The sequence below is a fragment of the Paramisgurnus dabryanus genome, chromosome 17 (genome assembly GCF_030506205.2).
Source record: "Paramisgurnus dabryanus chromosome 17, PD_genome_1.1, whole genome shotgun sequence".
Lineage (NCBI taxonomy): Eukaryota > Metazoa > Chordata > Actinopteri > Cypriniformes > Cobitidae > Paramisgurnus > Paramisgurnus dabryanus.
Genome location: NC_133353.1, coordinates 27062769 through 27075661, shown reverse-complemented (window position 1 = coordinate 27075661; position 12893 = coordinate 27062769). Strand labels below are relative to the sequence as shown.

The 12893-nt window shown below is 37.8% G+C and overlaps 1 protein-coding gene across 4 annotated transcripts in view; it reads right to left on the bottom strand.

The window, feature by feature from the left end:
• The window catches only part of kidins220a (kinase D-interacting substrate 220a), an 84958-nt gene that overhangs the window by 36242 nt on the left and 35823 nt on the right, over positions 1-12893 (bottom strand). For all 4 annotated transcript variants that reach the window (XM_065288464.2, XM_065288463.2, XM_073812299.1 and 1 more), the window contains exon 23: positions 2833-3011. In XM_065288464.2, coding sequence (XP_065144536.2) covers positions 2833-3011 — 179 coding nt within the window. The remainder of the gene's footprint in view (positions 1-2832; positions 3012-12893) is intronic.

Genomic DNA, 12893 nt, shown 5'->3' with positions numbered 1-12893 from the left:
CGTCGGGATAAATTTGGGAGGAAACATTAGTTCTGAGTCAGTCAGACCGACAAAAATAAAATGTCTGGGTGACTCAGAAACAAGCTGCTCATCGGGCATCAGTGATGTTTCATTTCCTGAGGAGAACACAATGGGGATCTTACTCATCTCTCTGTGCAAATAAAGGTTTCTTTGTGAAGCCCGGCCCATTGTCACATTGCACTAAGCCACGTCTGCCGTCTCAAAGCAGAGCACAGATGACCGATCATGTGATCAGATAATATCAGCTCCGACTCTTAAAAATGAAATCTACAGCAATAAACCAAGTAAACATAGGACTGGGTGCATGTGGTTTTATTTGCTTCACTATACGTTAAAGATTATTTACATTACTGGGAATCAAGCACATGACCCTTAAGAAAGAATGGAAGAATTAACTTTCATTAACTGCTGTAAAAGAGACACTCCGCTTTTTGGGAAAAGAGGCTCATTTTCCAGCTCCCCTAGAGTTAAATATTTGATTTTTACCGTTTTGGAATCCATTCAGCTAATCTCCGGGTCTGGAGGTACCACTTTTAGCATAGTTTAGCATAATCTATTGAATCTGATTAGACCATTAGCATCACGCTAAAAAATAACCAAAGAGTTTCGATATTTTTCCTATTTAAAACTTGACTCTTCTGTAGTTACATCGTGTACTAAGACTGATGGAAAATTAAAAGTTTAGATTTTCTAGGCAGTTATGGCTAGGAACTATACTCTCATTACGTACCATGGCTGCAGCAGGCGTAATGATATTACATAGTGCCGGAAAATAATCCCCTGCTATTGAAAGTTACCGAGGGGACTTTTTTAGGGCGCTGCATAATCAGTGGCGGAGCCTTGACATGTCACTGGCCACCCCGTGTGCCACCCCAAATTTAATGCGCTACTTTCACTTAATCGGTATGTTTATTTTCGACGTGCGGCAGCGCAGCACATTGTTAAAAACAAACATTATGAATATTAATCCTAGCTCCCTGCGGTCGCGGCGCAAACTCTTTATTTTTCAATCACTGCGCAAAGAGACTTGGATTATCTGCTGATTTTGGACATAAAAATATGATTTATACATCATTTAAAACGTTAAAGTGTCATTTTTTGTGCGTCTATAAAAACTGAATGTTGTGCTTTTCACAAAATTAAGAAAATATACATAATGCGCGCTCTGTTATCTCTCCATCAGTGACGTCTTTTCAAAAACGCGTCAGAAAAATTACTGTAACTTAACGAATACTTTTCATACCATCATAAGATAAATGTCATGTCTACATAATGCTTGGAATCTCTTTAAAATTATGTAAGTGAAGACGTACATTGCTAATACTACATGATTTCACCGTATATGCTGGAAGTGTGGTAATTTTCTTGTGGACTAAATAAAGTCTAAGATTGCCAATTCTTTTTACAACAAAACCCATCACCATGTTTTCATTCTTGACGTGATCTTTATAGGCTACTGTATGATTGTTAATTCGACTGGATTGCCACATTGAACTTGAAAGCGCGACGCGCATATCCGATAGTGCGCGTGCAAAGCCAGAGCTTAAACGACAATGTTTGCGTCTTTTTGGCTTAAACGGACAAATGCTCATATGTCAAAATAGCTGTCTTGGTGATTTTCATACTAAACATTTGGTTACTGTACGTCTTAAACGAATAAACATTTTATTGCATTCGGTCTTAGCCTAACCTGTTGAAGTCTCTCTGTCATTAAAGTTAATTAAATATCAAAAAAAAAGAAAACTTTTGCATCTTCTGTATCTTCGTAAATAAAGATTAATCCAAACATCCTTTGTGTTGAGCTCTGCTATTTGAAGTAAGTTTAAGGTTTTTCATGGAGTTTAGATTTCCTGATCTTTTGCTTCATTAAAGGGATAGTTCACAAAATGAAAATTCTGTCATCATTTTTACATCCTTATGTTGTTCTAAACCTGTACGAATTTCTTTTTTCTGATGAACACAAAAGAAGATATTTTGATAAATGATGTTATGCACACAGCTATAACCATTGGCTACCATAGTAGGAATAAAAACAACATGATGGAATTAAATGGATATACCATTAATTGTGTGCTTACCATCATTTATCAAAACATCTTCTTTTGTGTTTATTAAAATAAAATACAGGTTTAGAACAACATAAGGGTGAGTAAATGATGACAGAATTTCCATTTTTGGGTGAATCCCTTTAACAGACAGTAAATCAGATGTAAGAAATACAGTAGAAAGATTTAAAATTCACCCTTATTATGTTTACATCTAATGCGATCAAAAGATTAATTTATGCTTTCTTGATACATGGTTACACGTCATTTTCTTTTATGGACTATGGACCCCCTAAAGTAGCTTTGGCCACCCCCTGGCCACCCCATTAAAAAAAGTCTAGTTCCGCCACTGTGCATAATATCATTGCGTATCATCAGCCATGGTACGGCAGCAAAGTCCTTGATTATTACGCCAGAATGAGAGTAGAGTTCCTAGAGATATCGGCCTAGAAAATCGCAACTTTAAATTTTTCGTCGGTCTTAGTACACGATGTAACTACAGAAGAGTCAAATTTTAAATTAGCGCGATGCTAATGGTCTAATCAGATTTAATGGATTGTGCTAAGCTATGCTAAAAGTGCTAGCCCCAGACCCGGAGATCAGATTCCAAAACGGTAAAAATCAAATGTTTAACTCTAGGGGAGCTGGAAAATGAGCATATTTTCAAAAAAAGTGGATACCTTTAAAGTATAGGTTAAACTTAGTCTTTAGCCATTAAAATAGGCTTATAGAAGTCTAGAGTGCATCCCGATTCATTTGTTTGTACCTGCAATGATCTCCCTTAGTTTGGGGTCCAGGTTGACGGTGCAAGGCAGAAACATCTCCACATCACGAGCAGTAAGAACAGGCGCGTGCGAGGAAAGAAACACCTCGAAACTGCGAATATCACCATCGATTTCCAGCAGCGGCTCCACATCTTTAGTGGTGGGGATGTTTTTAGAGATCCTGCAATGAGGTGCATTATTAACATATAGAAAAATTTTGAAATGAGTACAGGAACTAAAAGATTGGGGTTAAAATGGTTAAGCAGTGCATTCCTCATTTTATTTTATGTATTTAAACAAAATATATAAAACCATACATGTGAATACCCAACTAATGTCATTTCTTGACATAAAATAATGAACAACATTCTTTAAAATGATATGAATATCATAATACATGAATTTATGGTCATGTTGTTTGAGTAGTAGATAGCTGTGAAATCTACTCTAGGCTGTGGTAAGCTAACCTACAAGTCACAAGCTCACACACTTAAACCTTGCTATCTCTGAACATATGTGGTTTCTGCAGTTATTTCTGCAGCCCGACGTCAGGCGCTTTCAGATAAATGGTTTCCCATCACAATTTATCTTATTGAGCGTGGGAATTTCTATCAAATAAATCTGAAGGTTCGCTTCTGCTGAACGCAGACATTTTGCGCGCCCCATATTTCTTCATATCTCTTTATCTGCCCTGCAGCCCACGCCTACATCTCTCGGGTAGGAGCGCCAGTGGTATGGTTATTTGCAATCTTTGGTCGGTGAGGGGACACAATAGATTCCTTATTTCTGTAATGATCAAGGCGGATTGCGCTGTGAACGGGGTTAGGTCACCGCTTGGCCCCGTCCCATATCACTGCCTCGAGTAATTCGATTTTAGGGGCTAAAATTTGGACATGAGAGAGATGATACAATGACACTCGTATGACCTTTAACCAGGGGTGGACTGGGGACACAAAAATAGGCTCTACTAGTCTATCACAAAATACCCCACTATCTTAGCTATCACATAGACATGTTGTAAAGGAAATTGCATGTAGTATTAATAAATAGGGAATTTAAACTACAAATTATGGTGGTTGACAGAGGTCAAAAATATGCAAAGATAAGATACACTTTTTGTAAACATCATCGAAACTAACAACACATTTGTGTATTTGACTGTCATATTTGCAGCTTCTGTATCTGGTTATGTTGCGAGTACAAAAATGTTTGGTTATTTTCAACCCAGCGTTGGGTCAAAAGGGACAAACCCAGCCCACTGGGATGTAAATCAACCTATACTAGGTTGTTTCAACCCCAAATGCTGGGTTGCTTTAATCCCCTGTTGGGTCAAATGTAAAAATTTCGACCGGGATGGAATTTTAAGGATGTCATCTTCTGATGTCTGTATCTCGCATAAATACTGACGGTGACCAAATGACTTACAATTTCGGTCAAGAAGTGTGTGTGTGTGTTTGAGGGTGAGTGAATGGCCGGGTGTGAGAGCAGATGTTGAAGTCACTGGACAAAGGCCCACACTGTGCTAGAGCAGGCCTGTGTGTCAGCAGGCCAGGGCAGGATGCTGTGCTAACAGTCAGCTGACCTTCCACATGATGGACATTAGGTAGAAGTCTCACAATTAGGGTGGAGCTCAAGGACATGGCAGACATAAAGATCCCACTTTACGTTAACACACACAGGTCTTGCTTGAGAAGGGCTGGGCAACAGAGAGGCGTTGTGTGTTGGTCAGAAGAGTTTGGTTTATTTCCCACGCACTGGATTAAGCAGAACCAGGCAGATTGTGTCTCTTCCGAAATCCAGCTGGGCTTGTTTATTTGTGTGTGTGTGTGTGTGTGTGTGTGTGTGTGTGTGTGTGTGTGTGTGTGTGTGTGTGTGTGTGTGTGTGAGCATGCTCACAGACAAACAGGAGCCAGTGACAAGAGAGCGTCTCTAGAGAAGCAACTTCCTCTGTCACAAGACTGTTATGAACACACACACAAACACACAAACACACAAACACCACTTTCCACTGTTCAGTAATTTGTTTTGAGGAAACCTGCCTTACTGGGAAACAGCATTTTTAAGTAACAGGGTGTCATCATTTATTCACCCTCATGTTATTCGGTTATTTTTTTCATGATTAACTGATGTCTGGAGAATATAAAAAAGTTAAACCTGGCTTAGAGATGAACGATATTAAGAAAATATGCGGTTTTACTGTTGATTGTTGCGGTAACAGTATTTCTTGTGGTATATCGTTTCCCTAGAGAAATGCTACTTTTATTAGCTATTTAAAAAATTATTTAGATATTTAATTATCATGAAGAAATAAACAGAAAATACATATTCTTCTGATGTATTTAAAGGATTAGTCATTTTTCTTTAAAAAAAATCTAGATAATTTACTCACCACCATGTCATCCAAAATGTTGATGTCTTTCTTTGTTCAGTATAGAAGAAATTATGTTTTTTGAAGAAAACATTCCAGTATTTTTCTCATTTTAATGGACTTTAATGGACCCCAACACTTAACAGTTTTAAAGCAGTTTTTTGTCAACGCAGTGTCAAAGGACTCTATACAATCACAAACGAGGCATAAGGGTCTTATCTAGTGAAACAATTGTCATTTTTGGCAAGAAAAATAAAAAATATGCACTTTTAATCCACAACTTCTCTTCTTCCTCCGGCTGTGTGACGCGCCAACACGATCTCACGTAATTGCGTAATGCCGTCGAAAGGTCACGTGTTACATATATGAAACGCACATTTGCGGACCATTTTAAACAATAAACTGACACAAAGACATTAATTAGTATCATTCCACATACAACAACGACAGAATGGTCCTCTTTCTCCACACTTGTAAACACTGGTGTGTAGTTTCAATACGTCATCTGTGACCTCTTGACGTGATGACGCATTACGTGAGGTCGCGCTGGCGCATCACAGGACCAGAGATAGACGACAAGTTGTGGTTAATTTTTTTTCATGCCAAAAATGACAATCATTTTGCTATAGATAAGACCCTTATGACCCGTTTGGGATCGTTTAGAGTCCTTTGAAGCTGCGTTGAAACTGCAATTTTAAACTGCATTAAAACTGTTACGTGTTGAGGTCCATTAAAGTCCATTAAAATGAGAAAAAATCCTGGAATGTTTTCCTCAAAAAACATAATTTCTTCTCAACTGAACAAAGAAAGACATCAACATTTTGAAAGACATGGTGGTGAGTAAATTATCTGGATTTTTTTAAGAAAATGGACTAATCCTTTAAATCTAATTTAGGCTAAAAAATGTTTTACGTACCATTCTTTTTAAGCACAAGTTTTCCTTGCTTGCTCTACTCCTGCCATATTTATTTTCCGCTCTTTGCACCCGCGGTCTAGCTAATAGTACAACAGTATAATACCGATCGATTTAATTTGGACAATCCAAGCATGCACACAAATGATAAACACGTAAAATAAATGTACGTTTTTGCAACTCTCTGCGATATGGATATCGCATATACTGTTATCACGATAACGAGAAAAAAAAATTTGGTATGTCGTGCAGCCATAACCTGGGTAATCTTTTCAATATTACAAAAAGTGAATTCAGACTGGGCCTATCAAGCTTAAAAAAAAAATGAGACATAATAGTAGAGGTCTTCTCAGGTCCAAATAAATGTACTTTATACCCGAACCCGACGTGCATAAATATTTTTTTAAAGACACGACCTGAGACAAGCCTGAGAAATAAGACCCAAGAAAATTAAACCGAAAATTTGTAGCGAGAGATTTCGTGTTTTTCTGGTCCATTTGGCAAAAAACACATTAATTTTAAATTACCCGAGACCCGATGCCGCTAATATTACACCCGATCTGTGTCCAAGGCACACGTGAAACTTTTAGACCCGAACCCGATTGGGTTTTCGGACCTAAGTGGACCTATGAAGACCTCTACATAGTAGTCCGACCTGAATAATCAGACTAGTCGGAATAAGCACTGTAGTCAGAAAAATGTGCAATATTGAAAGACATCTAAAGTTAAACAATAGCGACTATGTAAAAAACAAACAAAACTTAAAGCCATTTTACACTAATACACTTCAACTTGATCGACTCCACAAAGTTTTTTGGTGCAGATTCGCACATATGATCCAATTTGTGCTATCGCGCTGGACCAAAGCACAGAATGTGTGTTGTAATGTGTGTGCGTTGTAACGGTTTGCGTCACACTGGCACGATCAGACTTCATTCACCCCAATGGAAAGATATTTGTGACCCGATCTGGCGAAATGAGTCGGAAGTCGCAACGTTCTATTTTAAGATATGAGCCGATAATGTGGAAAAACAATGAAATTATCAAAAAAAATATTTTTAGCTAATTTCAAAGAACAGACATTAAAACATAATCTCCCAAAGTTTCGTAGTCCAAATAATTGAGTAAAGGTGTTTAAATGACTATTAAAGTTGAAACAGTTTTACTTAATCCGCTGGAAATTGCTTTTCTCAAATACTCTCGTCACCTCCGAGCATTCCGGGGATCCCCTGAAACGTCACTATCTCTCCAAATATGGTGTTACACGTTGTTTTAGAGCCAATCAGAAATCTTCATAAACGCTGATCGTTTGTCAATGGGAAACCCCGGGGCACCTGACTGGTCCAGCCATCCTCTTGTCAGTCTCGCAGCACACTACTCTCCTATTTAACTCCTTTTTGAATTGTTTACACTGTTATTGTTAACTAGCCTACACAAAGATATGATTGCATAGGCAAGCATTATTTGTTTTCTTTTTGCTTGTCTCTCTGTCTCTCTCATTTTCTCTCACACGCGCGCGCACACGCGAACACGCACGCGCACGCACGCGCGCCCCCGCGCGCACACACGCGAACACGCACACACGCGAACACACACACACACACACACACATTCTGGTTTCCATGTTCTATTCCCTTCCCCTAACTCAAACCCCAACCATCACAGAAACCTTTCTGTTACTTCACATTTTCAATAAACATCATTCTGTTTGATTTATAAGCTTGTTTCTTGGTTTACTGAAATAGCATTTATATTAATGTCTTTGTTAAGCTGTAAAATAAATTGTTTATCCCTTTAAAAATGCAATGGATTTTGAAAGATATCTACAAAAAAGGGGCAAAAAACTTTAAAGGCGTTATTCTCAGGTTTTCACTTGGAAAAAGTAGACAGACAACCTTAATTCAAATGTCTATATCTTTAAAACCATTCAAGGTATGACTTTGACTAGGATATCATTTGAAAGCTTATTATCTCCTCTTTCCACTGATACCAAAATCTCAATTTTGAAATTTGGGTCACTGTGACTCATTTTGCTGGATCAGGTCACATTTACACTGTATGAATCCTTTCTTATCACCTACACAGTGCACTTTGTGTCACTGCCCACATAAGAACTAGTTAATGTATAAGTGTCTCATCTTGCTTGTAATTTGAAATTTGATGAGAAGCTGAAGAGTAGGATGACATCATAAAAATTATTTTGTTAGCGCACGTGCCAAACTTTATGTTTTAAATGCTTTAAATCTTCTTCTGTATGCGAAGTTGGTCAGAATTTTGAATCAAACCAGTTCATATATATATATATATATATATATATATATATATATATATATATATATATATATATATATATATATATATATATATATATATCTTACTGTATTATTTAAATTAAAATAAAAACGTTTAATTTAGATTTTATGGGGACTGATTTAAAAACGCTCCAGAATTTTTAATTTCCAGTTATGTGTCTGAGAAAAGTTTTTGGGTAATGATCTTAATTTACGGTGCTCACTAGATCAGATGCCGAAAGTCAAAAATTTAGCTACACAGTTCATTCAGGCCAAGCAGACAACCACAGCTTGGGTTGAACATGCAGTTTAAGGGTGGGTAAATCCTAAATAGATTTTACCACAATAATAGACTGACACAGAAAAATGCATTGAATGAATGAGATGAAGAATTCTTCAAATCTTGCTTCAAAAAGATTTTCCCAATAAACTGGCCATAAAAATCTTTAAAAACAGGAACCAAAGCCATATCTAAGAAACTGAATATCATAGTCTAGGGAACTGGCTCTTCTGCGCCAGTATGCAACCACAAAGCACACCATTGCAACCTCATAGCAACACATTAAAAATCACTTGGAAGACCTTAGGAACCACACAGCAATGCCCTGGAAACCACCCACAACACCCTAACATTGTGGCGGCAAATTTCGCAAAGGTAAGCATCGCTCACAGTGTCGCCATTACACCATGGCAATTATTCACACTAGCAATTTTAAATTAGAGCTCCATAATGATGGGTTTGTAATTACGTAATTCCAAATAGAGATGTTTGTCATCGACTTGTTTATGGAATACAAAAATAGACGCGCTCATACATTTGAAACCATTCAGGGAGCCGTAGATGAGAAAACTGTATTTAATCTGGCGTGCAGCGAGACAGCGCAAACACCCGACGCAGCCCACGTCCAAACACAACACCAAGACTGAAACATTCAAGGCGTCCATAAACACACCAGAATGACGATGTCATTCCAATGACTGGCTAAAACAAAACGAACCAGACGAGGAGGCAGAGACACATCTGCAGGCCTTCAGGGAAATTTTCGCTCTTAAATAGACAAATCAATGTGTTGGGGAAGGTTTCATTTTTATTGGTTTACATGAGAGAGATGAGAAAAGGATTGAGAGTGGGACCAGACTCAAACCTCACCCGCATTAGCATCACAGCTTGGCGGTAGCATTTGTGCTGTATACGCACACACATGTATATGTAACATCGCACCACAGGAAGGGCAAAGCTTTCCCCAGCCTTACACAACCTTTACTTCTCTTTATAACAACTGCTTTTGAAGTTGGTGGGAAAAAAACGTTTGCTTGAACATCAAGTGATTTGTTTAGCAATTACTTTTGACATTCTAGGCCTTTTCTACAAGAGTAAATTGCAAATGGAAATAAAGTGCTATCATTCATCTTTTAATGGAAGCACTGGGATCAAGGGTAGTTAAACTGTGCCATTCAAGATTTTAAATGTACACACAAAGAAAAAGAACATCAAAAATACCAAAAAGTCACTTCAAACAATAGCTCTATTGACTTGGGCCGTGTTGCGTCGTTCGGGCTTGCGGGGCGGCCGCCTTCTATATTGGGCTCTTGAGAGGATTCTCGCTGGGTTTATCCAAATGCTAATCGATCTCAAAGCTTAGCTCTTTTTTCTTCCTCCTCTTCTTCTTTTTCAAAGACTCCCACACACGGCAGCTGACGGGAAAGAGCATAATTCTCCCACTATTTCCCCTTTGGCCGGGAACTGAATGTGGCACTTGACTTTGCATACAGCCACCCTTGTTTGGACAGTTTAGGGGCACTTTCAATGAGGCCAAAACGCATCAGTTCCACCCATCCCTTCCATAAGGTGCCCAGAGAGGCAAAATACCAACAGAAACTTATAATCTGAGCAACATAAGGAGAGTCAATGTTACCGCCATGAAAAGAACAACAGTTGCCGTCACCAGCTCAAGTCGACATGTTCCATATGATGGGTGGGTGGTGTCGGCCAGTGGGGTGCTAAAAGAGATGGGACTGGGGGGTTGGCAAGAGAAGTTATGGCATCCATCAATGCCCCCCTGGTGGAGAGCTGCCAGGCGCTCAATCAAGCAGACAATAAAAACATGTTTGCCTCTGGTGTGCCGACTTATACCTGGAATTGACAGATGTGCTTGGTGGGTATGGTAATTTGATTATAATATAGAATATAAACTTGAATATAATTTTGCAAACATATTCATTGTTTTATAAGAAGATCAAATTGTATTGTTATTTTATTTGATTTAATTTATTAAATATTTTAGAAAATGTGTTCAATTTAATTTCACTTGAAGATACACTTGTATTGTTTGTTTTTATTATTAAATATTTTATTAAATTTGTTAAATGTAATTTCACTAGAAAATACAAGTGATTTTACTTGATTTATTTATGAAATTTGTTTTGTAAAAATAAAAGACTTTTTAAAATTCATGGCTAAGACTAAATATTGAAGAAAAAGAAGCCAATAGGAACCCAGAATAGATCTGAACAGAACTCCATCAATACCGTTTAATAATCATCTTGGGTGAAACCTTAAAGGGACACTCCACTTTTTTAAAACTTATGCTCATTTTCCAGCTCCCCTAGAGTTAAACATTTGATTCTTCCCATTTTGGAATCTATTCAGCCGATCTCCAGGTCTGGCGGTATCACTTTTAGCATAGCTTAGCATAATCCATTGAATCTGATTAGACCAGTAGCATCATGCTCAAAAATAACTAAATAGTTTGATAAACAAGAGCAATTAAATTACACACTGACCGAAAATAGTCCCCTTCGATTGAAAGTAACCAAGTGGACTATTTTCGGGTTCTGCATAATATCACTACGCATGCTGCAGCCATGGTACGGCAGCAAAGTCCTTGATTATTACGCCGGAATGAGAGTATAGTTCCTAGACATATCAGCCTAGAAAATCGCAACTTTTAATTTTCTGTTGTTCTTAGTACACAATGTAACTACAGAAGAGTCAAGTTAAGAAAAATATCAAAACTCTATGGTTATTTTTGAGTGTGATGCAAATGGTCTGATCGGATTAAATAGATTATGCTAACCTATGCTAAAAGTGCTAGCGCCAGACCCGGAGATCGGCTGAATGAATTCCAAAACTGTAAAAATCAAATGTTTAACTCTGGGGAGCTGGAAAATGAGCATATTTTCAAACAAGTGTAGTGTCCCTTTAAGGTTATGCTTGATAAAATGCAAAGAGTACATTTTTACACATTGTATGCAAATGGAGGCTACTTGAATATGCTAACCCAGTCTTGGCTCAAAAATGGTCAAATCCAGCCATTGGGTTAAATTAACCCAGAAAATGTTTAAATCTGATTGGTTAAAACATAGCAACCAAAGCGTTTAGTTGAAAAAAAACACTGGCAAGCGGCCACAGTCGACATTTTCAGCCGCCTTTAAAACGTTTTGGTGTACCCTCATATATATACCCTCATACATAAACATACCCTCATATATATTTAACTCTTTCGCCGCCATTGACGAGATATCTCGTTAATCAAGAGAAAACGCTTCCCTGCCAATGACGAGATTTTCCGTCTTTCCACAATACCGCTATTATCCACCAGGTGGCGCCCTTCCGCAACTTTTCAAACCCGGAAGTATTGCCTTATGGCAAGCGGCTGCATGTCCGTGTCTGTTTTAAAGATCGCTCTGAATGGGATCTCTATGAAAAGTCCGTCACAAAAATGGAATTATCTCTGCTTTTTGCTCAAAATGTGGTGTTTTGCAGAAACCTTCCCATATTCAAAAGCTAATTACAAAAGAACCACTGAAGGTAGGATGAAACGTTTTTTTTTTGTTTGAAAGCAGAGGGTCTGTTCTTTCATTTGTATATTGTATGTTTTATGTTTATATATTTGAAGAAGAACATTTTCTGGAAGGCATTAAACTTTGGTGAAAATCATGAAAAACGCTGGCACTGGCTGGCAACTTTTTTAAAGGCGACAGAGAATGAAAAAACATTTTTACCTTGTCTTTGTTGAATAATGGTAGTCTACCCGCATTCACGAACATATAAAAAATTCTAGACATGCTAAACATCTCAGTCTCATAGAAATTCCTCTTTTAGAAATGTCAGCCAGAAAACGGCCCAATCTGAAAAACTGATGCTTATGACATCACAGGCATCTAACTGCTCCTAGACTTTAAAATAAATGGCTACATTTTTTTAGTGGCAGCAAAGTCAGCCAATCAGTAATGAGATTGCAAGTTAAGCCAGTAGGGGGAGCCAAACAGATGCAAAACCACTTGTTTAAAATCCCCCACCCTAATAGAGCTATCTGAGAGAGGTTTTTAGGAAGCTTCTAAGGCATTACAGACCAAAACAAAACTTTTTTTGTCCACATGTCACATCACAGAACAAGGATAAATACTCCGTTCAATCAATCTATGTCACCTTTAAAAAACGCTGGCGGTGAAAGAGTTAATATGCTAAAAAATAACATTTTATTTAAC